At 46.3% G+C, this 27,018-nt stretch overlaps 1 protein-coding gene across 1 annotated transcript; it reads right to left on the bottom strand.

The window, feature by feature from the left end:
• Nucleotides 1-1,482: 1,482 nt before the first annotated feature.
• On the bottom strand, nucleotides 1,483-26,444 carry STIP1 (stress induced phosphoprotein 1). The gene is given in 15 exon segments (XM_048512119.1): nucleotides 1,483-1,997; nucleotides 2,856-3,028; nucleotides 3,868-3,971; nucleotides 5,555-5,591; nucleotides 7,197-7,321; nucleotides 8,856-8,952; nucleotides 10,102-10,222; nucleotides 11,685-11,764; nucleotides 11,767-11,789; nucleotides 12,934-13,060; nucleotides 13,184-13,352; nucleotides 17,872-18,013; nucleotides 19,557-19,698; nucleotides 20,750-20,959; nucleotides 26,322-26,444. Coding segments are annotated over 15 exon segments (1,632 nt in total). The 5' UTR covers nucleotides 26,331-26,444; the 3' UTR covers nucleotides 1,483-1,924.
• Between the last annotated feature and the right edge of the window lie 574 nt (nucleotides 26,445-27,018).

The following is a 27,018-nucleotide window of genomic DNA, read 5'->3' as shown; positions in this document are numbered from 1 at the left end:
GCTGTCAAGTCACAGGCCTTAACTAAGCAGCACAGAAACAGACTCAGGACTACAGCGAGGGGTGGGGACAGCAAGTAAACCAATGTTTTTGTCCTCTGTGCTGCTGACCTGCCCTCTTGCTGCTGACACAAAGCAGGGCGCAGCCTAGACATATTTCCAAGGAGCAGAACTGGGAGGGGACGAAGAGTCACAGCTATGACTGTGGTTCCCCTTCAAACCCAGCCCTGTTTCCTGTTGCTGTGACCACACTGGAAGGTTTCCTGCTTATAAAACGCAGCGCTGGCTTTGCTTCACTGCATCAAGGGGGGAGGCAGCAAAGCAGTGGTGAGCTAAGCCATATATCCCCTGACCTCCAGTTCTTCCCTTCTAAACAGAGATGCTGTTGGTGGAGATTGTGTGCATTCAGTGCTGTCTTCCAACCTATGGCAGCCCAATTAATTAATGACCTCCAAAACATCCTCCAATACACAATAATTAGTGCTTTGGTTGTGTATTCCTGCATTGCAGAGGGTTGGGACTTGATGACCCCTGGATCTCCTCCAACTCTATGTTTCTATTATTCCTATAATTAACAGCCTTGCTCAGTGTATTGTCGAAGGCTTTCACCTTGTCAAAAGATTTTTGGAAGTCCAATGTATAATGTCTGCCAGGTTACTGTTACCTACATGCTTGTTCACCTTCTCAAAAGAACTTCAAAAGGTTAGTTGAGGCAGGACTACTACCCTTTGCCAGAGCCATGCTGATTTTCCCTCAGAAGGCGTCAACCCACTGTGTTCCTCTATGTGTCTACTAATTGTACCATTGATTACAGATTCTACTAATTTCCCTGGGACAGACATTAGGCTACCTAACAGGCCTATAATTTCCTGATTCCCCTCTGGGGCCCTTTTTAAAGATCAGTGTAACATTTGCTATTTTCCAGTCATGTTGTATGCGGGCTGATTATACCGACAAGTTACGTACACAGGCTAGTAGCTGAACAATCTCACATACGAATTTCCTAAGAACTCTGGGAGGGAGTGTGCTATCAGGCTGGACTTGGAGACTTTTTGGTTTTAATTTCCCCTATAGCTCTACAGCAGTGGTGGTAGTCTCAGATCTCCACAATTCCCATCAGCCCCTTCCAGCACGGCCAATTGGCCATGCTGGAAGGGCCTGATGGGAATTGTGGTCCATAACATCTGGAGTGCCAAAGGTTTGCCACACCTCTAGAACTTCCTCTCATCACCAAAATTTGACTGTTCTTCAGACTCCCTTCCTCAAAAAACCGGCTGCACTCAGGTTTGTGTGGTCTTCACTGGATGCAGGTGCCGGAAAACAAGCAGGGAGGAGTCAGGGAGTTGGTGCTACTCTAGAGGAAACAACTGCAGAAACATGCTTTGCTTGTTGTGTGTACGTGTGACCAATGAGAAAACCAGTACATGCTCTGAAGCAGACAAGACAGGATTCGTGGAGGAAGGGAGGCAACCCAGGAAGCCAAGGTGACTCACTTTGCTTTTTTTTTATTTATTGGGTGCGCAGCAGACAAAATGCAGCCACACAGCTGAAAAAAAAAAACCCAGACAACCAACAAGTGATGAGCCTTCCCCAGGCCAGGGCTGCTGGCAAAGGGGATTAAAAACGGCAGGGGGTGGAGGGGGAAAGAAGAGGGCAGCAGACAAATGGGAACAAGTTCCAAGAGGCAGAGCGATGGGTAAAGATGATCGACGGGCCAGCCCCTATGCTGGCAGGGTGTTTGGTGTGAGCACACACGCACGTTTATGTGTGGAAGAGAGAGAGAGAGAGAGAGAGAGAGACCGACACACCGCTCGACCATACAAGTCCCTGCCTCTGAAAAGAAGAGGCGCCCTTGGGCCGTGCTGCCAGCATCCAAATGTCCCAGCTGCCCTTTTCAACCTGGAGAGGGAGGGCGGAGTCAAAATCATCACCGAATTGCAATTAAACCGACATCCATAAGCTTCTGGATTTTCTGAGCGATGACAGGATTCTTCAAGTGTCTGCAGAGAGAGGAAACAAAGGCTGGTGTCAGGTCTGCTGCCTCCCAAAATGGCGGAGAAGTTAGCAGGTTCCGGGCCACGGGAAGAGCCTTTGGCCAGCATGGAGACAATGTGAAATCCAGTGCGGTGGTTAGGAGTGTTGGAGGAAGTTCTGGGACACCTGGGTTCAAATCCACCCACATGGCATCCTAGAGAGGCTTGCTAGGTCAGCCTACCCTACCTCACTGGGTTGTTGAGAGGATAAAACGGAAGGAAGGAGGAGGATGTAAGATTCTCCAGGTCCCCACTGGTGAGAAAGGCGGGGGTAAAAATGAAATAAAGCAAAAGACAAGACCTTGTGAACAATTTCCAATGGGACTTCGGAAACCACAGGGCACTCAGACAAAGCTGCGCAGTAGGGCCTCATGGGAAAGTGTGCTTCTGATTCTCATGAGTATCGCACCCTTAAAAGGCTTCAAAGGAAACTCCCCCAAACCAACCACTGGGTTGGGCCACCTGCCACAGACAAACCTGCCCCCCCCCCCATTTCCAGCCCCTCCACCTAACCCTCCTGAACCTCCAACATGCAAGAGTTTCCAGGAATGTTAAAAGTCCTGAACCCCAAAACTGACCACAGTAAGGTATATGAAATTAAAATCTATTCAGAACATCAAACATCATATGCAATATCGATCTCTATTTATCGGAAGTAAAACAATTCGGGATAACAAAGGAGCTGCCAGGCTAAAGACAAAGAAACCCAAAAGCAGCATGTGACACCCCCCCCCCCAGGGGATCTTGGTAGTGACCCCAGGCCAATTTGGCCAAGCTGAAGACATCAACCAGCTCCCCCCCAAGAGTCTCCCTGGCCTCACTCACTCGCTTAGAGCTTGTGGATCTTTCTGCATCTGCTCCAGGATCAGCCTCATGGCCGGATCGCTCATGATCTGCTGCACCTCTGGATCGGCCATGGCACGGCGCTTCACATCCTCAGGGTTGTCGTTGCGGTTGTACTGGGACATGAGGCAGCGCTGGTAACCCTCTGAGGCTTCCTGCAGGTTTAAAGGCAGAAGTATGAGGGACTCTGCCTGGACATAGGTGAGCCTGGCCCCTCTGATGGCCAGCATGAACTTGGCAAGACCCACAAAGGTCTGTATTTCTCTGCAACAGCTCCTTGCCCCTACCACATTGTGCCAGAGAGACCTGAGTCTTATGGGACTGCAAAGACAACTCAGCATAGTCAGCTGGAGGAATAATATGGTGGAGTGGGGGAATATATATGTATAAGAGGGGCCCCCAAGGACTTGCGTGAGGCATCTCATTCCCCCTCCTGCACCATTTTCTCCTTCCTGAAAATCCCCATAGCCTTTCCTACTTTCTTGTTTCCTTCTTTCTCAGGCCTGGCCCCAGTGAGTCTTCCCTCAAAGGTCAAAACAGGCCATACCCGCTCCCTGGTCTTTTACTGACAGCACCAAGCCGGGAACACTGTGGTTGCTTAGCACCAGCCTCTGAAGGAATCTGCTGCTTAAAGCTACAGGCACTTACTCTAACATTTTGGGGTTTCTTAAAATCTCCCAATGTATTTGTAAGTGGGTCTTGTCCGTTCACAGTTCCAATCACCAGATTTAAATATCTTTTGATTTGGCCAATTTTGCTATTAGTACATAGATGAAAGCAAACAAGCTTAATGTTTAGAATATCCTTTCCCTCGGCCATAAACCTGGCTTCTACTAGGAAGGTAATCACAAGACAAGTTTTTATTCCTGGAGAGCAGAAGAAGAGTACCCTATAACACACCTAACATTTCCTGCCTCTTTAAAGAAAAGAAGACTTGTCACACACACACCCCTTCCTCCATTACAACAGCCATGCCTAGCAAACTTGTACCCACCTTGCAGTTTGATTCCAACTCAAGTGCTTTCTGATAGACATCCATGGCTTTGGAGTAATCTTTCATTGCTTCCAGTGCCGCTGCTTTGCGTGTGTAGCCCTTGACTGCAAGCCAACAGCAAATGATCGGTCACCCTCAAATCAAGAACTACTGACCCTTGTTCCCTCCCCCCCAAGTTTGCCTTTAAGAGAAGAAAGCAATTGGTTAACAGCACAGGCTAAGCTTTTTCCAGCACAGTCCTAAGGAGATCTGATGAGTCTCAAAAACTCATACCCTAAAAACTTCATTGTGGTGCTACTCGAATCTAGGTAATCTAAAGACAGCTACACCCTTCTAAGCCCCCTGATTCCGATCAATCTAGAAGGGTATTCTTGTCAGGATTGCATTGTTCATCAGGAAATGGTGGGCAGGAAGAAATGGACCACATAAGAACATGCCAGCTGGATCAGACCAGAGTCCATCTAGTCCAGCTCTCTGCTACTCGCAGTGGCCCACCAGGTGCCTTTGGGAGCTCACTTGCAGAATGTGAAAGCAATGGCCTTCTGCAGCTGTTGCTCCCGAGCACCTGGACTGTTAAGGCATTTGCAATCTCAGATCAAAGAGGATCAAGATTGGTAGCCATAAATGTTCTCCTCCATAAATCTGTCCAAGCCCCTGCCAGGATAGCCAGGTTAGTGGCCATGCCACCTCCTGTGGCAGCATATTCCAAACACCAATCACACGTTGCGTGAAGAAGTGTTTCCTTTTATTAGTCCTAATTCTTCCCCCAAGCATTTTCAATGTATGCCCCCTGGTTCTAGTATTGTGAGAAAGAGAGAAAAATTTCTGTCAACATTTTCTATCCCATGCATAATTTTATAGACTTCAATCATATCCCCCCTCAGACGTCTCCTCTCCAAACTAAAGAGTCCCAAACGTAGCTGGGATGATTTGAATTCAACAGACAGTTGTGGTTTGCTGCAAAAGAATCCACCTAGGTAACCCTTACGGGAGGAGCTTGAGCGCCATTCATGTAGCACTAAACCAGTTTGATTTTTAGCAGCTGCACATAGTTGCAGTTGTCCTCCAAAACATCCCATCATTAAAAGCCTTGCTCAGGTCTTGCCAACAGAGAGCTGTGGGTTCCTTGAGTGAAACAATCCATTTCATGTTAGGTCTTCCTCTTTTCCTGCTGCCTTCAACTTTTCCTAGTATTATTGTCCTTTCCAGTAACTCGTCTTCTCATAATGTGACCAAAGTACATAGGTGTGCTATGCAACACAGAGAACAGACTTTAAAATCATTTTCAGTATTAATACTAAAATTTAAAATTCCAGGTGGCACCCCTGCAAATAAAGGGAGAACAAACAAGGAGAATAGCAAGGAAGAAGGAAAAGAAGAGGAAAAGGCAAAGAAAGGGGAAGAGAACCAGGAAAAGTAGAGAGGCCAGGTAGAGTAGAACTGTCACTGTCCTCAACCACAGGCCTGGCAGAACATCTCATCCTTGCAGGTGCTGCAGTACTGAGCCAAATCCTGTAGGGCCTGGGTCTCACCTGGTAAGAGAGTTCCACCAGGCTGGAGCCAGAACCAAAAAGACTCTGGCGCCAATCGAGGACAGCCAAATACTTTTCCATGATATACTGCTTCATCATATTTTCCCTTCCCTAATCCCCCTTCAAAGTTGGCATACTCAAGACTGAACACTTACTGAAGGTGGGTTCTAGTCGGATACATTCTTCACAGTCCTGTGGAAAGAAAAAAAACTTTTAAAAGACTGCTTTCTTCCCAATAAAGATCCTCCTCCCAAGGTCTGCTCTTCAGGTCCCCACCTAGAGATGAGGCAGGGGGCAACTGGGAACTTTTAAAAATAGAGAGAGGCACTTTGCTTTCAGAATGCCCTCCCCTCTTGAGGATCACCTAATGCCTAACTAACTGCCCCTTGGGTCACCAGGAAGAACCTAACTTTTTATTCTCGTTGTTAGTGGAGATATTCCCATTGTTTGAGTATCATTTCTTTAGTGCATATATTAGCTGCCTTTCTACGTCACAGGAACTCAAAACAGCTTTTGTAAGGACTGCATTGTCAGGATTCTTTTTGCTATACAAAGACCACTACTTAAAAACAATAAAACTGATGGGAGAAGAACTGATCAAATGCAGTCATGAATAAAACAGTCTTCAGCTGCCTCCTAAAGATCAAGATTGAGGGGCCCTGGGGCATCTCCCTGGAGGTGCTGTTTCCTAATCATGGGGCTGCCAGTCAAAAGAAAACCTCAAAAAAGCTTTTTTTTCCAAATCAGCAGTTACTACCACTTAGCATTTACCAAACACATACAGCCCTCAAACACGTGAGAGCCAGCATGGTGTAGTGGTTAAGAGCAGGTGGATTCTAATCTGGAGAACCGGGCTTGATTCCCCACTCCTCCACCTGAGTGCCAGAGGCTTATCTGGTGAACCAGATGTGTTTCTGCAGTCCTACATTCTTGCTGGGTGACCTTGGGCTAGTTACAGTTCTCTCAGGATTCTCTCAGCCCCACCTGCCTCACAAGGTGTCTGTTGTGGGGAGAGGAAGGGAAAGGAGCTTGTAAGCCACCTTGAGTCTCTTTACAGGAGACAAAGATGGGATATAAATCCAAACTCTTCTTCTTCTACTTAAGGAATAGGCATAGGGCTGAGACAGAGTGACTCAGCAAAAACAGTCACTTAATGTGTTCAGGTGGGCAGCAGTGTTGTTCTGAAGCAGCAGGATAAAAAGTTTGTGAATCCTTTAAGACCAACGAAGTCTTATTCTTGCTATAAGCTTTTATGTGCATGCACAATTGTTCAGATACACTTGCTAACTGGAGAAGTGTGCAGGGACACAAAAGCTTACAGCAAGAATAAAACTTTGTTGGTCTTACAAGTGCCACTGGATTCAAGTTTTTTCCAAGTGCATCTGATGGCACAGAAGAGATCTGAACTAGAGACAGCCATGTACCACAGCTGATCCTCTTCAACCATGACACTCTTCTGTGCCACAGAATAGGGGTGCTTGGCAAAGGACTTTGGGTCCCTTTCTAGCCAGGCCTGCTGAGTTTCTCTACTGCCACTCATGAATGCATGCCCCTGGGGATGAGCAGTTGTGGGCAACCTTTCTTTTATACCTGAGGAAGGTCGTTTTGACACTGGAAAGAACATACTCCAAAAATCTTGTTAATCTCTTAAGGCATTACTGGACTCCAACCTTTCTTTTGAGGAAGCTTATCTGACTTCCCTTCATAAGTAACTCGGATCGGCTTCAGAGAGGTTCCAGGGTTCCCCGGAATGCAGTTCAAAAGCCCCCCCTTCCCCCCCCCCCCCGACACAGTTACCTTCAATGCTAATGGGAATTCCAGCAGTTTGGTATAGCAGGCAGCTCTGTTGCTGTACAGTTTGGCATCATTGGGGTTGCGCTTGATGGCTTCTGTGTAGTGTTTCATTGCTTGAGGGTAATCTCCTGGAAGAAAAAAGCAAGAAAGAGGATCAGACCATATTAAAACAAGCATCTTGCTTCAAGTTGAAGCTGGCTCGTAATTCATTATATTTAAAAAATCAGAACTGAACAACAAGCATAGAAAAGTAAAAATCAGCAGCAGCCACTTCATAGCAAAGCAATTCAAATTACCTCGGATTCAATCGGTTCAGTCAAAAGTGCAGCTAACAAATCAAGCTGCCTTACACCAAATAAAACCATTGGCCTACCAAGATATCCTCCGAGAGGCAACGTTTGAGGCTTTTCATTTCACCTACTATCTGATCCATTTAACTGGAGATGGCAGGAATTGAACCTGGAACTTCCTGAATGCAAAGCAGGTGTTCTACCACTGAGCCATGGCCCCACCTCTTGCATCAATAAAATTGTCACATGACATCAATTACTGATAAAAGGAATGTCAAGCAGCTCTGTTTGGGGGGAAGGTTGTTCCAGAGTTGTGATGCCATAACCAAGCAGGGCCAAGCAGGGCCTATCCCAGGGGTCTGCAACCTGCAGCTCTCCAGGTGTTCATGGACTACAATTCCCATCAGCCCCTGCCAGCCTGGCAAGGGCTGATGGGATTTGTAGCCCATGGACATTTGGAGAAACACAGGTTGCAGACCCCTGGCCTATCCCTACCTGACTCCACTTCTGTGGGATGGACTCAAAAGCACTGCAAAGGCTTTCACTGAATGGGCAGGTTCACAATCTGGCCATAAGACAAACAGACCTAGGCACTGGGTATGAGAACAGCCCTTAAAAGATCCAGTTCCAAAGCTGTTCGAATCTTTGAAACGGTTCCCAAAGTAAATTGGAAGCAAGCAAAACCTTGGCGTAACACACTTGCACCAAGAACTTGAGACTGCTCTGGCAGGCACATTTTGTATCAAGTTTCCAAAAACCTTTCTTTGGCAGCCTCACATCCAACTGGTTACAATAATCTAATTTAGATAGCATCACGACAGTCTACAGCGGTTAACTGTGAGGGAAAACCACACATACCACTCTGAGCTCCTCAGATTAAAGCAGGATCAAATTTAAAATAGTTACTAGCAGCAGGTAGCCTGCACGGGTCCTGACCTGGGTGCTTCCAGGCTACCTGATCTCGGAAGCTACGCAGGGTCAGCCCTGGTTAGTGCTTGGATAGCAGAGATGTCCAGGATTACTACGCAGGTGGGCAACGGCAAACCACCTCTGCTCGCCTCTTGCCCGGAGAACCCTGCAGGGTCTCTTAAGTCAGCTGTGTCCTGATAGCACTTTCCACTGCCACTGGTCTCTATGGACCACTGGAACCGAACATTAACGCAACTCCCCTGGCATTTTCAAGACAGTCCTTTGCTCAATAGAGCCTGCAGATCCAAAAGGGCTTTGGGCTGCCAGAAAAGTCTTCCTTCACCCTAGCCTTTGGTATGCTGCTGCTGGTCGGGTAATATCACCCTGATTCGGTCTAGGGCAGCTATCTTAGTTCAGCAGCAGCAGGAGTGCGCTAAGACATCACCTGGCTCAAGAGTCTCACCTTTCTGGAAACACTCGTTGCCTCTGTTCTTCTCCTCCAAAGCCAGTTGAGGATCAATGTAGGCAAGCCTTTCCTGCTCTTTCAAGATCTTCTCAGCCTGTAGAAGAAAGTTGTACTTAAAAAGAAGCAATGCCATTACTAGCTGTACCCCTTCCAGAAACCCAACTAGCCAATGTGGTGCAGTGGTTAAGAGCAGGTACACTCTAATCTGGAGAACCAGGTTTGATCCCCCACCCTGCCACTTGAGCTGTGGAGGCTTATCTGGTGAACTAGATTAGCTTGTGCACTCCAACACATGCCAGCTGGGTGACCTCGGGCTAGTCACAGTTCTTTGGAGCTCTCTCAGCACCACCCACCTCACAGGGTGTTTGTTGGGGGGGGAGGGAAGGGAAAGAAGACTATAAGCCCCTTGGAGGCTCCTTGCAGGAGAGAAAGGGGGAATATAAATCCAAACTTCTCCTCTTCCTCCTCCAATCAATGACTTCTAACAATGTGCCTAAGCTTCAGCAGATAAAAACTAGGGCCAAGGCTGATGGCGCAAAAAAAGTTAAAAATATCTGCTGGCCTTGCAGTGGTTTTCAAATAGTTTAAGAAGCTTTCAGTGGCAATTTGCTGCTGATCTTATATTCTCCATTTTAAAATCACTACAAGACTAACCAATTCCCTTGAAAAGGCCTCTGGTGAAATGCGTGGGGAATTCTAAGTAATAAAACCTATATTTTTACCTTATTTTGCACTGTCAGGCTTGGCCTTTTTTTTAACCTCATGTGACCGGTACAACCCTGTAATTTCTTTGTGCTTAAACCCCTACTGCTTGCAACCCTGTTGAAGTGAATGAAGATATTAAGGTAATTCATGCTAGGAAAAAAGGTAATCAGGAGAAATAGCAGGAAAGACAGATTTCCAGTACATTCTTATCCTGCTGATCATCCCCAAGACTTAGATATGGAACTCTTGGTCTCTCAACAAGGAAAACTATATCCATCTCAAGCTACGATGCCCAAGACTTGTGGTGTCTTGGCTCTTCGATTACATTGAAGTCAGTGGGATTTCTGCCATCACCACAGGAATTCATACAGGTGTTGTGTAACATTGGATTCCTATAGCAAGGGAGGTAGGATCAGCCAAAGAAGACAGAAACTGCAGATGCTTCTGAAGAACCCAGAGGTTGGGGGAGTGGGGGGGAGATACAGCAATGGGGCCCAACTGAGGCCGGTGCAAGAAGGCTCAGGAACTTGACACTCACCTGCTGGCACTTTTTCAACACATCCGGAGTGCGGTGCTCAGCCAGAGACTTGTTGTAAAACTGAATGGCTTCCTTGAACTTTTCCTCCTTGAAAAAGGAATTGCCAATTCGGGCATAAGCTCTAGACAGAAGAGAACACACTTAGAACAAGGAGCTGCTAAGTGGAAACCTCTCAGCCATGACACCTGTGAGGTTTTACTGGAGAGGATGGGAAGCCTCAAGCAAAGGGTAAATACAGGATAGTTCCCAATAGGAAAAAAGAGTGATTAGCAGCAGGCTCTGCAGTACACAAGGCGACATTTCAGGCAATCGCGTTTCAGCTTCCGTTCAGTTCATGCATAAAGGTTCTCAAAGTTTTAAAACAAACTGGCCTGCTTTTCAAGAAAAATATTGAAGAAAGCAAACTGATGGGCTGGGTTCCTCCAACTTGAAGAACAAGGCAATTACAGGCAGATCTTTCCTTGCTTCTCCCTTCAACCAACAGTCCCCTAAGACTCACTAATAGCCTGGGATGAGAATCATGGGACGCTCTTAAATAAAAAGAGGCACAGTGATGTGAGGAATTAGACAAAGTCACCCCAATCTCCTCTTCCTGTTGATGCAACATGTGTAATGGAACAAATGTTACATCGGTTTTGAGGAGAGGATGCTTGGCTCAAATCTCTTACCTCCTTTTGACAACCTGTTCGAAAAGGCTAGCCTGACACTCCCCCCCTTCCACCTGCAGCATTGACTATCTGCAAGTCTGAAGGAGCTGCAGAGGGAAGATCTGTCATTATGAGTGCCTTTCACGAGAATCATCTAACCTTGGGGTATTGAACTCATTTGTTACGAGGACTGGATAAATCCTTGGACAGATTTATGGAGGAGAAGTCGATCTATGGCTACCAATCTTGATCCTCCTTGATCTCAGATTGCAAATGCCTTAGCAGACCAGGTGCTCAGGAGCAGCAGCAGCAGGTCACAGCTTTCACATCCTGCACGCGGAGCTCCCAAAGGCACCTGGTGCCACTGCGAGTAGCAGAGAGCTGGACTAGATGGACTCTGGTCTGATCCAGCAGGCTAGTTCTATGTTCTTATGGATATGACATAAACGTTACTAAGTCAGGCGGGCACGGCTGCCATGGTGGGCACCAAAACGGCACTGGGGCATGTGCGGTGAACTTGCAAGCCCCCAGGGGGTACAGTGGCTGCCTTGAGAAGACTTATTAGGCCCACGAGCCAGCTGAGGCAACCTACCCTCGCTCCCAATTTGGTTTGATCAGGAGCGGGGGGGGGGGGGTCCTTCAGTTGGTTTGTGAGCCTGATAAGGAGCCAGCTCCGCCCCCCAGGCCGCATGTTTGACACCCCTGATGTAATCCATGTCCTTCACTGCAAAAGGAAGACTGGGTTGGCAGAAAACTTTGCTGAGAAAAATGATGAAGCTCCAGCAACATATGTTTAGAATCAGGGTGGGACTGCAATACCAACCACCATGAAAAACTGCGATGGGTGAAAAACCAAAAAGCAATCCGGAAAGAAACTGAAGTCCCACCAAGCAGACTTGGAAAGGACAGAGAGCCCTGACAACGGAGGAGACTTACTTGGCAATCTGGCGGTAGTCCTCTCGGTTCTCGCGCCCCACCTCGATGGCTTGCTCACATAGCTCCCGGCATTTATCATATATTCCCCCTTCTCAAAATAGACCGCTGAGGAAGGAAGGTGGCCGAAGACAGAAAACGCAGTGAGTCCCTGGCAATCCCAAAGCCCCAACAGATATAAGCAGCAAGGTTCCTATGCATGGGCAGATGTCTGCTGGCAGACAAGCACACGTACAAGACAAAACAATATGACACGGCCCGGCCCTGAGGAGCTTACAAGTTGCAATCTCAAGCTAAGGGGAAAGGGGGGGCTGTCAGCGCTTTAATTTAGAGAGGGGGGCTGTCAGCATAGTGTAGTGGTTAAGAGCAGTAGACTGTAATCTGGTGAACAGGATTCGATTCCCTGCTTCTCCACATGAGCGGCCGACTCCAATCTGGAGAAAAGGGTTTCAATCCCCATTTGAGCAGAAGACTAATCTGTGAACTGGTTTTGTTTTCTCGCTCCTCCATATAAGGCCTGCTGAGTGACCTTGGTCCAGCCACAGTTCTTTCAGAACTCTCTCAGCCCCACCTACTTCACAAAAGTGTCCTGTGGGGAGAGGAGGGAAGTATTTTGCAAGTCCCTTTGAGAGTCCTTATGGTTGAGAAAAGCAGGGTATAAATGCAAAGTCTTCTTCATCCAACAGGCAGACAAATAGCCAGTTATGACACCCAAGATCCAGACCCCTTGATGTACTAGCTGGGTCACAGTTTCATATGTCTGAAGTCTCCTTACTGTCTATACCACTTGGGCAATTTTATGCCCCTGAACTGAGAAAAATGATGTGGCATGACAGCCGTCAGCTGGGAAGTGCTGTTTTTGACCCTCATCTTTGAGAGGAGGCAAACTACACACTCTCAGCTTCAGCTCTTCCTCCACACTATGGGAATAAAGACATTAATTCTGCCCTATCAGATGTTGCGAAGATTACTGAGCGATAGAGTGTCTGTAAACAGGACAATGCTATTGGTTATTACTGAATCAGGTTTTGGAGAAGAGTGCTCTCAAGTGCCACCTGCTGGGGTGCTTTCTCCAGCACTTCCCAACAAAAGGATGAGCAAGTGCTACACTTAACCTCTTGCAACCCTGAAGGAGGCTTACACACTTGGTGCAAGTCCAGTCAAGTATTCTGATTCTGGCCCCCTCTGTAGCTGGGCACCTCTGTTTTGCCTTTTGGGGAGGGAGGAAAAAAACGGTCTTCCTCTATCTCACCTGCTTGGTTAGTGATATATGTCATGTTGGTGGGATCCAGCTCCTTTGCTTTGTCATAATGCTTCAGGGCTGTTTCAAAATCTTTCTTTTTGTAGGCCTCATTTCCCAACTCCTTCTCTTTCAGAGCCTGAAAAACAACGAAGAGGTCTTTAAGTGCGAGCTACTTTAGGACAAGTACCAGAGTCAAGCAGAAACTTTGAAGGTAGCGGACGCAAATGGCGCTGTGATGCGCTGCTCTGTGAGGCAGTACCTGCTTCTTGTTCTCTGGCAGGTCTTCCTCCATGGGTTCTGGCTTCTGTTCCTTCTTGGGAGGTGGCGGTGGCGGTGGGGACATGGCTTCGTCGTCGTCATCTGCACCAGCCAAGTCAACTCCCAGCAGTACCCCCAGGGTTGTCATCACCCGCGGGTCTTTCAATTTCCTTTTATGAAGTAGACAAGGAGCAAATCAGTTACATTCTGCAGACAGTATAATCTGAGGAATTGGAAACATGTGCTTGGCTTCTGATTCTGCTACAGATTAACATTGTTTACAGCCATACTTGTCCAAAATTAAATTGCAAAGCATGGAATGCCTTTTACTAACTTGGCGGAAATCTCTATCTAATGACATCTGGGCCTGGCAGGACTTAGCTCAGTTCTGCAGGGCCTGTAATATAGAGACGTTCCACCAGGCCTATGTTTGAGGACAGTGATGCTCTATAGCTGGTCATATACCTGAAATCCACATATACCTGAAATCCACATCTTCATATACCTGAAATCCACATTAGGGGCACCAGTAAAAAAATGCAAGAATTTTAACTGGAGTGATTTGTATAAATTTGCTGATGTCAATTTCACTGTTGCAGAATAAATGTTGTGCATTGAAGGCACTGGGGTACCAAGACTTTGTTTTGGAGAGGAAGCCCAAAAGATGGCTCACTTTCCAAGGCAGACAGCTAACACACATCAATTTCCTCCTTGGGGAGAAAGCTGGAAAACAGAGTTTAAGGTCCTGGAACAGGGTGGTCCACTAGCAAACAAATCTAATGCAAGGAACCATGGTAATTTAAGTTCCAGTCCCATATATTGAAGTTACTGAAGTTCAGGGACCCCTAATATGGTGTCCACTAAAACCTTTTCAGGTGCTGGCCAAGTGTTTTTAGGAAGTAGGTGAGGCCAGGTAGAGCTTTTGCCCAGTATGGATTCTGACTGGCTGTGAAGATTTTTTAAAATGTTGCTTTGGCAGCAGGTGCCACCCCTGGACAGGGATGTACTCTGTGTTATTGAAGCATTTAGACTTCTATTTTGTTACTGCACTCACCATGCTGTGTCAGAATTTCAAATGTGCCCAAGGACTCAAAAAAGGTTATGGACCCCTGCTATAATTTAGAGTAGTGATGGTGAACCTTTTTGAGATTGAGTGCCCAAATTGCAACCCAAACCCTACTCAATTATCGCATAGTGCCAACCTGGCAATTTAACCTGAATGCTGAGGTTTAGTTTAGAAAAAAACAGTTGGCTCCCTCTTCCTCCACCCCACCTGCTTGAGCAGGGGCCAGCCTGCTCTAGCCTCCAGCAAGTCCCACGCGCACTGCTCTGTGTCTCTCTGTCTCTCCAGCATCTCTGCCTCCTCTGCACCCACCCCCCCTCAAGCAGCAGCCACCCGGAGCACAGGCACCAGGTCCACCAGCCGAGTCCTCCCTGCTCACTGTGGCACGCACACGTTGTGCTCAGTGGCCCAGGCCAGCCTAGTTGTGTGTGGGGTGTGTGTGTGTGTGTGTGTGATTTTCTGCTCCCCACATGACAAACTCTGTGCACGTGCCCACAGAGAAGGCTCCAAGTGCCACCTCTGGCACCCGTGCCATAGGTTCGCCATCACTGATTTAGAGAGTATGTAAAGTACATCTTAGGAGATGAGGAGGGGCCCTCAGTTTACTGATAAGAGACCACCCACTGAGCTCTGGCCTCCAGCCAATTGCTCTTGGCAGCCCCTTCTCCAACAGATGTTATTGGCTGTTGCTCCTGCCAGAGAAGTAATGCAGATTTCCTGGTGGCTAGCCAGAACCACAAAAGGGTTTTCCTGTCACAGAATTTCCCACCTAGCTCGCTGTAACAGGGTTCCAAGCTAGATTTTATAAAGGTTTGAGGGAACAGAATCTAGCCTAGGTATAAATACCTAGATCAATAAATCAAGGAACAAACAGGAAAAAGGACAGGAAAAGATGGTTTATTTCTGAAAAGTGACCTAGAATGAAGTTTCTTCAGAAAGACAGGGTTTTAATACATTCACATTTCTATAAAAAGTATTTAAGTGCAAGTTTGCACATTAACATTTTCTTTTATAGAAGAGTGAATTAAAATTGATCTTAGACTTAAGATATGCTTTCATTACTTTTTTAATACTGTTCTATACAGCGTTATTTTGTGAGTATAACTTCTTTGTACTGATCCCCGGTTCAGCAATTTGTTAAACAACTCTGAACCAGAATTGTGGGAAGTTACATTTTAGACAAGGCAACCTTATTTCAGGCAGATTTACAATACAAAACTCTGCTGCAATTAAGTTACACACCGGACCTAGCAAATTCTTCTGGGATACTGTAATCCTTCAGTTCTCCAGACAAGGACACTTAACTGAAGATCTAATATCTCTAAACATCCCGATCAGACCTTACTACAGTGATCCATGCAATGGTCACCTCCAGGCTGGATTACTGTAACTCACTCTACTTCGGCCTGCCCTTGAGACTGATCCAGAAACTTCAACTGGTCCACAATGTGGTAGTGAGTGCTCACCGGGACTCTGGTGGGACCACATTAGACCTGTACTCAGCCAGCTGCACTAATTGCTCACGGAATTCCAAATCGTCTTCCAGGTTTTGGTGTTAACCTTTAAGGCCTTGAGATATCTGGGAGCTTTGAATCTCTGGAACCGCATCTCCTCATATTGTTCCCTGAGGGCACTTTGTTCCTCCAGGGGCAACCTCTTGGTGGTCTCCAATCCCAAGGACATTTGGCTGGCCTCAACCAGAGGCAGGGCTTTTTCAGCCTGGTTCTCACCTGGTGGAACTCTTTACCAGATGATGTCAGGACCCTGTGGGATCTTACTCAGGGTCTATACAAGCAAAATGTTCCACCAGGCCACTGGCTGAGGCTGCCACGTGTCTGTTTTACCTAGTCCCGGGATTTTGTTTCCCCCCCCCTCTTTCCCTATCCTGATATACTCTGTTCCACAGACAGATGACATTTTGGTCAGTTGAGGTGCAAGAGTTGAAACAGTTGCATGCTTCCACATTAGAATGCAGTCCCAAACAAATCTGAGAACAATCATACATTTTACGCACTGCTTTTGCCAAAACCATTATTTTGTGCGTTACTGAAAATGGTACTTGAATACAAGAACATTTATGCCAAAATGTATTTTTACTTTCAAACAGATGGGAGGAGCACGGCTTGGTAGGCATTAGGACCCAGGTGGCACATTCTACAACAAAGAAGGTCTGGCATGCTTTGTTCTGTGGCAGAGGAATATACAAGCTACTATCTTCTTTATGAGGAACAGAGCATAGTAGGACTCATAAATAGGATGGGGTTGATAATTATAGTATGGGCTGTCCACGGGTCCTTTGATGTTTATTTAGTCACCATCTATGACTGCTTTTAATGTTTTACCTTTTTATATGTTAGGATGTTGTGGTTTTTCTAAGCTGTATGGCTGTTGTTCAGTAGTATTCTCTCCTGATGTTTCGCCTGCATGTGTTGCTGGCATCTTCAGAGGATTTTTATATGTTAATTTTGGACTGTTTTAGGATTAATGTTTTAGAATTATGTATGTAAGCTGTCCTGAGCCCAGCCTTGGCTGGGGAGAGTGGAGTATTAAATCTAATAAATAAAAGATCCAGGTAATCAGTTGCCTGTCATAGTAGATAATACTACAGACAGATAGACCCATTGTCTGACTTACTGTAAACCAGCTTCGTCTGTAAGTCTTTCTGCATGCCACCATGGAATTAACATAGAAAACACCAGCACCCTTACAGCACAACACTCCCCCAGAAGGCACTTCAGGCAGAAATCAACCGATTTTCCAAATCAGAGTGACACCCAAAGGCCATAGAATCATAGCGCTGGAAGAGACCCCAAGGGCCATCAAGTCCAACCCCCTGCAATGCAGGAACACACAATCAAAGCACTCCTGACAGATGGCCATCCAGCCTCTTCTTAAAAACCTCCAAAGAAGGAGGTCTTTGGAGGTTTTTAAGAAGAGGCTGGATGGCCGTCTGTCAGGAGTGCTTTGATTGTGTGTTCCTGCACTGCAGGGGGTTGAACATTCCAAGGTAGTGCATTCCACTGTATAACAGCCCTTACTGTTGGGAAGTTCTTCCTGATGTGTAGGTGGAATCTCTTTTCCTTCACCTTGAACCCATTACTCCTGGTCCTAATCTCTGGAGCAGCAGAAAACAAGCTTGCTCCCTCTTTGACATGATATCCCTTCAAATATCTAAACATGGCTATCATGTCACCTCTTAAACTTCTCTTCACCAAACGAAGCATACCCAGCATACCCAATTGGCCATGCTGGCAGGGGCTGATGGGAATTGTAGTCCATAACATCTGGAGTGCCAAAGGTTCGCCACCACTGTCATAGGGCATGGATTCCAGACTTTTTACCATTTTGGTTGCCCTCCTCTGGATCTGTTCAAACTTGTCAATATCCTTCTTAAATCGATGTGCCCAGAACTGTACACAATATTCCAGGTGTGATCTAACCAATGCAGAATAGAGAGGTACAATTACATCTCTCGATCTAGACACTATACTCCTATTGATACAGCCCAGAATCACATTGGCTTTCTTGGGCTCCAGAGACTGCCTGCTGCTGGAGATAGAGTACTGTGCTAGACAGGCCTTTGATTTGATCATGTAAATGAACCCAACCTGCCCCCCAATACTTACGCCCCCAGATCCGATGGCTTGTTGCGGAGCTGCTCAATCAGCTCTCTGTAACTTGGGTCGCTGAGCAAGCCTCTTGTGCGGGGGTCGCTCTCCAGCTTCTGGTAGAGGTTAGGCATGTTGAAAGGGTTCAAGAGATTCCTTTCTGAAGGGACGAGAAAGGGGGAAAAAAGTGAGATTTCTTTCAATAACTTGCGGTTCTACTCTCAATCACAGGATCATTTCTGTCAACCACACCTGACACCTGTGATTACACTTGGCCAGTATTCATTTGCACCATTTGTGTCTGTCTTTCAGCAGCCAGTCTGTGTGGAAATATAGGTTGTGGACTTTCCGGTTTAAAAAAAAAAAGAGGCCCAGCCCTTCAATACTGGTTAGCAATAAACACTGAGTGTTTATAAACTCTGCAAGATCTCCCTTCTTTGGGGCATCCAGTACAGGGCCTAGAAGCCACCTTTTCCAAGTGTTGTAGAAAAGAATCCATCCAGTAAGATACTTTTCCAATATACCAGTTTAGTATTTTACAAAAGTCTTTATTTTCTTTCTAAGATATAGCTAACTCATCTAGTGTTTCCATAGACCAGTTAAAGGATCTCTAGGATAAGACAGAGCTTTCTAAATAGATTCAAGGGACTGCTAATGGAAGGATGAGCGGCCCAAGTCCCTCATCCTGATTTATGCATGTGTACACACAAGCAAACATAATAGAGCAAATAAATCACACACAGCCACAAGGAGATTGTTGGAAATACCAAGAACCTTGACAATTGGAAACTACACTGTTTTGGATCACGTTAGATACAACATAAGTATTTTACAAAGTAGTTACTTCTGTAAAATCATGTTTTGGCACACATGCAATTACCAGCAGTGGCTTGCCTCAAATTATTGGTTTCAACACTCCTGCTTTTTTCTCTACCTCCATCTGCATTTGTATGTCACCCCAAACTAGTTACGGTTAACAGTCCACATTTTCCAATTGTGGCTTCAAGTTCCTTCATCTTTTAGGTCAAAGCAGGTTACCAAAGCTGCACAAAATATCCAAAAGGTGCACCAGGTAGAGTCTCTGTAGTTATCAAACAATCACAGAGTGAGAAATTTCCTTATTGGAAAATAACTGGGGAGGACTGTACACAAGCCCACAGATCAGATAAAGACTAGATCCTTTCCATTGGATCCCTGAAATTTGCCTTGAGCCAGGCAGACTACAGGGCAATGGTTAGAAAGGTTCCTCCTAGCCCAGATCTTAGTGGACTTTCAAGTTAGCTAGAACATAAAGCTGTAGCTACTTATGTAAAATCATGTTTTGGCACACATGCAAGCTTGTTTTCTGCTGCTCCAGAGACTAGGACCAGGAGTAATGGGTTCAAGGTGAAGGAAAAGAGATTCTACTTAACTTCCTGACTGTCAGGGCTGTTTGACAGTGGAATACACTACCTCAGAGTGTGGTGGAGGCTCCTCCTTTGGAGGTATTTAAAAAGAGGTTGGATGGCCATCTGACAGGAGTACTTTGATTGTGTGTTCCTGCATTTCAGGGGGTTGAACTTGATGACCCTTGGGGTCTCTTCCGACTCTATGATTCTCCTTTGAAACAATTCCTCAAAGTCTTTCAATTAAACCACAGACATACGAATAGTCAACTCTCAGGGTCCACAAGGAAGAAAGTGAAACCAAGGCACGGCTCTTACCTGACAGCCTAGCTTCCATGTTCTGAAGGCCTTCTTTCAGCTGTGCATTGCCTGGCTCGTGTTTCAGGCCTTCTTCATAAGTCTTCTTGGCCTCTTCAAAGCGGTTCAAGAATTCCAAGGCAGCTGCCTTTCGGGAGTAGCCCTGCACACACAACAGGAAAAAGGTCAGGCTTCAAGGAGACAAGATCAGCTCCTACATCTCCACAAAATGTGACATCCACCATCAGTGATAGCTTCAGACCATTAGGGGCAGCTTGAGAACTGAGGTTGTTTGGAGATGGTGGTTTCCCTGGAAGAAGGTGTTATTGAAGCCAAGGAAACAATGAAATGGATATGAATATTTCTGAGCAGGGGTCATGGGTCAATGGCGGAACGCCTGCTTGACATGCATAAGGCCCCATATTTAGTTTCTGGCAACTCAGGAAGCAGATAACGAGACAGGCCTCTGATTCCAGAAAGCCACTGCCAGAGTTGGTAATATCGACACAGTTTCATACATTCATAAGAACAGGCCATATCAGTAGCAGACCTTTTTTGTTCAAATGCTAAAAATCCAGCAATGCCTGTTTGCGAAGATGTCGGTGTGCTGGCAAACAAGGCATGAGAGGGAGAAAAGTTTTGCTCGGCCACAAGCAGATGCTTAGTAGCACTCACAGCGCCTCAGGACTTCACAGTCTCTAATCTGGCCCTGTGACCACAGCGATATGTATCTGTCTGGAACATGTCCGCCTAGCCCTGGACTATACTTTGTCCCAGAAAAGATGTTAGTATGGCCAGTTGAGGTGCAGCGGTCAAGAAAACCGTATGCTTCCACATTAGAATATGGTCCCAAATGAATACAAGAATTATCATTCATTTTATGCGCCGCCTATGTCAAAACCATTACTTTGTGCATTAATGAACATCATACTTGGATACAAGAGCATTTATAGTTTATATTTATACTTTCAAACAGGTGAGGGGAGCAGGGCTACGTAAGTACTAGGACCCAGGTGAAGCATTCTACAATAAAAGATATCCAGCATGTTGAGTTCTGTGGTGGAGGAATATGCAATCTTACAAACATCTTTTTCTGAGACAGACTACAGGCTCTCTGCAAGAGGCCAGGTGCAGAATCCTTTTGCATAAATTGGTAAGGAACAAGGAGGATTTTCCTGCTTTGATGAGAGCCTTTGCTAAAAAGATCTTCTCACCTTGCCCCACTCCGGCTTCAGCTCGATGGTCTTGCAAGCATCTTCCAATGCTTTCAGATACTCCCCCTTTTTGGCATACGCAGCAGATCTGTTGCTGTACAGCACATGGTTGGAAGAGTCCAATTTAATAGCCTCGGAGTAGTGTTTGATAGCTTCTGCTGTGTTCCCTGAGCTCAGGGCTTTGTTACCTTTCTCCTTCAACTCGCTCACCTGTAGAGCATCAAGAGAGAGCGCGAGAGAGAAAAAAGAAGCCAAAATCTTGTTAAGAATTCTGTGTGCCAGTAACCCAGCAAAGTAACCTATTTCCCCACTGAACTATTTCTTAGTGAACACAGAATACCCTGGATTAGTTACCCTATTACAAACCTGCATCCAATCATACATCTTGCTTTTATGAACTGTGCTTTGGTTATAAAGGGAAAGGAAGTCTTCCAACTGCAAAAGCTCTTGGAGTTTTGAAAAGAAATACAGGCCTTGTTACTTAAAGGCACATGCTTAAGACTGGTCACCTAAGGGTCAACTTGAGTATCTCCATAAGATATTGCAACTGCATGGCATTTCATTTTAAGTAGACTGCTACTCATGCAAAACAACTACCTCAGCCAACGCGATGCTTAAATCAAGCCAAATATGCACGGCAAGAAGGAATACCAGCCAAAAGGAATTCCTTTCAACCAACCAGTCTGTACAGTGTTGTGGGTGGCAGCAGAAAACTGTTCCAAGGTTTGCTCTTCCTACAACCCTGACACAGCGCTCAACCAGGGGACTGCACAGTTCCTTTCTGAATTCTCAGAGCTCATTCTGCTCTCCAGAGAATAACCTGGGGAGGAGAAATGGGGCTAAAAATTGACTGTGGAGTTCAACTTGAGAGGAGGTGGGCCATGGCTCTGTGGTTGAGCATATATTTGGCAGAAGGTCACAGGTTCAATACCTGCCATCTCCAGTTAAAGCATCCAGTAATAAGTGACATGAAAAATCTCAGTCGAAGATTCCACTCTGAGCAAGAGCAGATAACATTATGATGGACAGATGGTTGACTGCAGTCTAGAGTGACTTCACGTGTTCAGTTTAATGGGCTCCAGCCAACTGTTTATCAGTTATGCAGCACATGATGCCCAAAGGACTGCCTTAACATAATAGATACATGCTTCCGTTTTTTGATTCAGAAGCAACAACCTACCTACAGAACCTACGTTGCTTACAAAAAGATTATTTATCACATCAGTTACAACAGCAAGGAAAAAATTATGTCAAGCCTTAAATAAGCCAGTGTGATGTAGTGGTTAAGAGCAAATGGACTCTAAACTGAAAAACTGGGTTTGATTCAACACTCCTCAACATGAGCGGCAAACTCTTATTTGGTGAACCAGATTTGTTTCCTCACTCCTACATTCCTGCTGGATGACCTTTGGCTAGTCACAGTTCTCTCGGGACTCTTTCAGCTCCACCTACCTCACAAGGTGTCTCCTGACAGAAGAGAAAGGCAGGGTATAGATGCAAACTCTTCTTCTTAATGGCTGTTATGGTATTTTCAGGCTGTTTGGCTGTGGTCTATTCACACAGCCTGGAAATTCCACAACAGCCAGTTGATTCTGGCTGTAAAAGCCTTTGATAATACCTTAATTAATGGCTGATACAGTCTCCAAGCGCCACATGTAATTGCCGTGGGGCAGCCTCCTCCAGTCCATGAGTCCTTTGTTAACCATCCATCCCAAATACAAGCTGCCTCATACTGAACTGGACCACTGATCTATCATTGCCAGTATTGTCTATTCAGACTTGCAGTGCCTTTCACATCACCCACTACCAGCTTTTTTAACTGGAGGTGCCAAGGATCGAACTGAGGACTTTCTCTACGGCAAGAAGATCCTTTTACACTGAATTGCACCTCCCACCTACGACAACCCTAGAAACTGCAAGCATACGAGGCTTTGCTCTAGGAAGAAATGCAGAGAGAGCCTGAGGGACAAAAAGGCCTCCAGGTATGAGTCACTGCTTCCACAGGTAGCAACTCCTGCTAATGAGCTCCAGAGGAAGAGGAGGAGAGACTGCAGCATCCACCAGCCTGCATGAACGTGCGGCTCATGATCCGCCAGGGCAAACAGAACAACAACCGAGTCCCCACTGCGTCCAAGGCCACTGCTGGAAGGAGATGCAAGCGCAGGCGGCTCTCTGAATCACAGCTCCATTCAGATGGGGACAGGCTGCTGAAATTCTAGACAGCTAACGGGAGAATAATCAGCACTTTCAGCGGCGGCGTTGAAGTGGAACATTCAGGCTGTGCATGCAGAGACCCAGGGACCTTATGACGCTACTTTGACAGAGAAACAGCTGCACCTTAAAATGTGGCAAGATTTACGCACATGCTTGGGGGGAGGGAGGAACTGCCAGGAAGTCCGGAAGCCGCCTGTTCTTTCATTAGAACAGCACTCATTATTACCCTCTTGCTGCAAATTTTGGTGGGAGAGGATCTGAAGTTGCCAGCCACAGATGCAGGCAAAACGTCAGGAGAGAATGCTGCTAGAACACGGCCAAACCACACATCACCCCAGTGATTCCGGCCGTGAAAGCCTTTGACAATAAGTTTAATACATTTACTTTCATCTGCCTACACTATATCCCTGATTTCCCCCTAGAGAATGGAAAACGCTACCTTGCTAATAATCTCCTTGAAAAAGCGGTAACTTTCCACATTCTACTTTCACACTCTAAGGCAACGACGGGTTTGTCTTGCAATTAATGTGGGAAGGCAGCGCCTATAATTTGTGTGGGGAGGTCAGGCAGGGTAATAGCACAGCAGCAAAGTGTTTCGCATGTAGAAATATATTTAAAACATTTAAGAGATGCTTTTCCACCCAAATAGGGTGCCCGAGGGTGGTGAACATCAAAACAAGCACAAAACATTTGCAGCGCAACCACTTAAAAATACGATTTTGAGCAGAACAGCTGGGCAAGTGTCATAGTCAGAAACAACATGGATGCAGCTGTCCATCAGCGCTGGACCACACCGTGCCAGATAAATGAATGATCTGGCTTGCCGGAACTTGAAATTTCTTTTGATCTGATTTATCATAGAACCATTGCCACCACTGACGTTTCTCACTCGCAAAGCAAGACTCCAGGGCTTCTTGCTAAAATATAACTGAGATGAGGCTAGCATGACCAAGTATGAGCAAAGAAGGCCAACACGGTTCTCCCTCTGCTAAAGTGATGCAAAATTTCCCCTGAAACAGGCAAAGCTGAAATGCCTCTCTCAAAATTTCCTTCCCATTGCTGCCAAACATGCTGCAACTTGCTGGCTGCTGTCAGCCCGGAAATTCTACTTCAGGCTTCAGAAATTGTTTCATGTACATATTATGCCTTCTTGGCTTGACTCTTGTTAAATGTTCTGACCAAAGCTCCCCACAATTACCTTCTCAAACCGCTATCTTTTTTAAACACAATTCAGAACTTTAGACTCACAACTGTAAGACAATACCAGAAAAGTATATCATCATAATCAAATTCATCATGCTAAGTAGCATATTGGGCAACAAGTGCTCTCCAGCATGGGGAAAGTACACTTGCTAAAAAATAATGCACTGCATTGGCTCATGCTACCAATTACCCTAACCTTCCAAATCCAACAGTCACATTATACCATTTTACATTTAAAGTGCATAACGGACACCCCTTCTAGACACTCACTTCTAAAACTCTACCTCCTACAGCACGGGTCCCCAATCTTTTTGAGCCAGTGGGCACCTTTTCAATTCTGACACAGGGTGGTGGGTACAGACACAAAATGGCTGCCATGGGTGGAAGAGCCAATCACAAAACACCTGCCACACGAGGTGGACACACACACACACACACACTGAAGAAGCAGGATAATAAAAACACCCTAATACAGTGGGAAAGAGGAATTAGAGAGAAAAAAATCAATATTGTGGTAGCAGTTGATGCTGAAACATTATTTTAATCTGCACAGTTGAACAGACCTCCATTGGCCAATCAAAAGTCCTGCTAGCAGCACCCACTTTCTAAAAAACGTGAGTACGATGTCCGGGACCCCTATCCTAGAGGCAACCTCTGAGAAACAACGAGACACCCATAAACACATCTCCAGCTGGCTTCAATTTCTGAAATCCAAGTGCATCAGGCTATGCAACATGAAAATGATGGGCAGGAGAATCCAACCGTCCTCGTGGACCTTTTCCGCAAATGGGGGGGGGGGGGGAGAAGAGATATATATTGCAAGCACTCCTACAGCACCTGTATTCAGGGCAAATAGCCAAAAGAGGAAGGAGGGTGATAATCCCATATGAATTAGGGCCCTATATATCGTGCAAAGTGGGAGATCCAATCTGGCTTGGCATGGAGTAAAAGTACAACAGAGCTACTGGAAGATATGCAAAACAGTCTAAACACATGGACACACCAGAAAATATGAATAGCAGCTCTCTGCCATTGCTTTTGTTTATATTTGTGTAATTTTATATGGCCCTAACCTTGATGGCCAAGGCTAGCCTAATCTGATCAGATCTCAGAAGCTAAACAGGGTCAGCTGTGGTTAGTACTTGAATGAAAGGCCACCAGTGAATACCAAGGCCACAATGCAGATAAAGACAATGGCAAGCCACCTGTTCGTCTCTTGCCTTGAAAATCGAAGTTGGCTGTGCCTTGACAGCACTTTACACACAATTTTATATGGCTAACCCTGAATCTCACATAACACCCTCACAAATTTCCCAGCCTGCTGTTTTATTCCACATTATCGTTTAAGGCTTACCCCCAACACTTCTGTTATCCTACAGCCCTATACACTCCAACCCCAATTTTCTCACAGTCCCTTACAAAAGTTCAGACCCTCCTTCCCTACCTTTTCACATCATATATCTATCTATATAGGCAGATATAGGTGGCAACTTCTGCCCCATAACTAAAACACCCCATCCGCCTGTGAGATAACCCCACACTTGAACCCTCCTTCCCTTAACACTCCTACAGTGGTAGCAATGCTAATTCATTGCCAATGTGCATTAGTTCTGTAGGACCTTCAAATACTCTTTTTTACCAGAACAAAACTGAACTGGTTGTTCAGGACGCCACGGGCTTCCTGTGTACTCCTTCCTCAAGACCCTGAACCCATCGTAACACCCCCTATTCTCACAATACTATCATTCCCTACCCAAACCTCACCATACTTCACACCTTCAAGACCTCCCACCATTCAGACACCCCGCAGGACTAGCCTTCCCAGAATCCCTTGCACAGAAGCTCCTCCTTCAAGACCCTCTCTCTACTTGACCCTTTCCCCATAATCGATTAAAGTTACACTATACTCCTAGGACCCCCCCAAAAAAGGACCCCCCACACTTACTTTGGCATACAGACAGCTCCACCTTCACACACTAGCCCCTCAGAGCCCCCTTCCCATAGTCCTTTGCTTTCCCTACTATGGAACCCCCTCCCAAGTCTACGACCCCTCACAGGCCCTCATTCCCCTCACAAAACAGTCTCCTGAAGACCCCCGCTTCCCATGGGCCTTTGCGCAGGATGCAGACCCCACTTTCTTTGCTCTCTCCCCCACCTTCTCCATGGCGCCGACCGAGTCTCCGCGCCACCTCTGCCGCCGTCTCTACTTAAGCCTTCCTCCCCCCGCCCCCGTCCTGTGCCCGCCTTTCCTCTTCCCACCCCGCCTTCTGGAACCTGCTAGAACCCTCCGGCCACGCCCCCGAGCCCTGATTGGCTCCCGCCTTTCCCCTCGGGACACGCCCTTTTTCGTCTCGGCAAGGAGCTCATAGGGTATCCTTTCTAGCGTTGTCAGCGGCCCCTCCCTCCCTCGGCTTCATTGGTGAACATTTCAATAGCGTCCCGCCTACACATCGTGCTGATAGGATGCCGGTCGCTCGCGGGATAGGTCCGTGATGTTGACTGGCGTCGGCTTGTGTCGAAGAGAGAGGGCGGGATTAGGGGCGGTGTCTTGGATTCTTATTGGCCCCGATGTGAAGGAGCGGATTGTTCCTATTGAAACACCCGCCTTCTAGTTTCAGTCCGCAAAGCTATGCTTAGGTCCTATTGGATGAGGTAGGATTTGACGTCATCAAACACGGAGCTCATTGGATGGAGATTCCTTCCTAGGGATCCCTCAAAATCTTTTTCATTGGTTTTTCAGATTACTTATGTAGCCTCTGAATTGAATGTAAGGAGTGACGACAGCGCCATTCTTTTTAAAAAGCAAGATGCGCTTCTTGCCACCAGCTGATTTCGAGAGGTGTGACGTAATG

This window comes from Sphaerodactylus townsendi, linkage group LG01, assembly GCF_021028975.2.
Source record: "Sphaerodactylus townsendi isolate TG3544 linkage group LG01, MPM_Stown_v2.3, whole genome shotgun sequence".
NCBI classification, from domain to species: Eukaryota; Metazoa; Chordata; class Lepidosauria; order Squamata; family Sphaerodactylidae; genus Sphaerodactylus; species Sphaerodactylus townsendi.
This window is presented reverse-complemented; position numbering and strand designations above follow the sequence as displayed.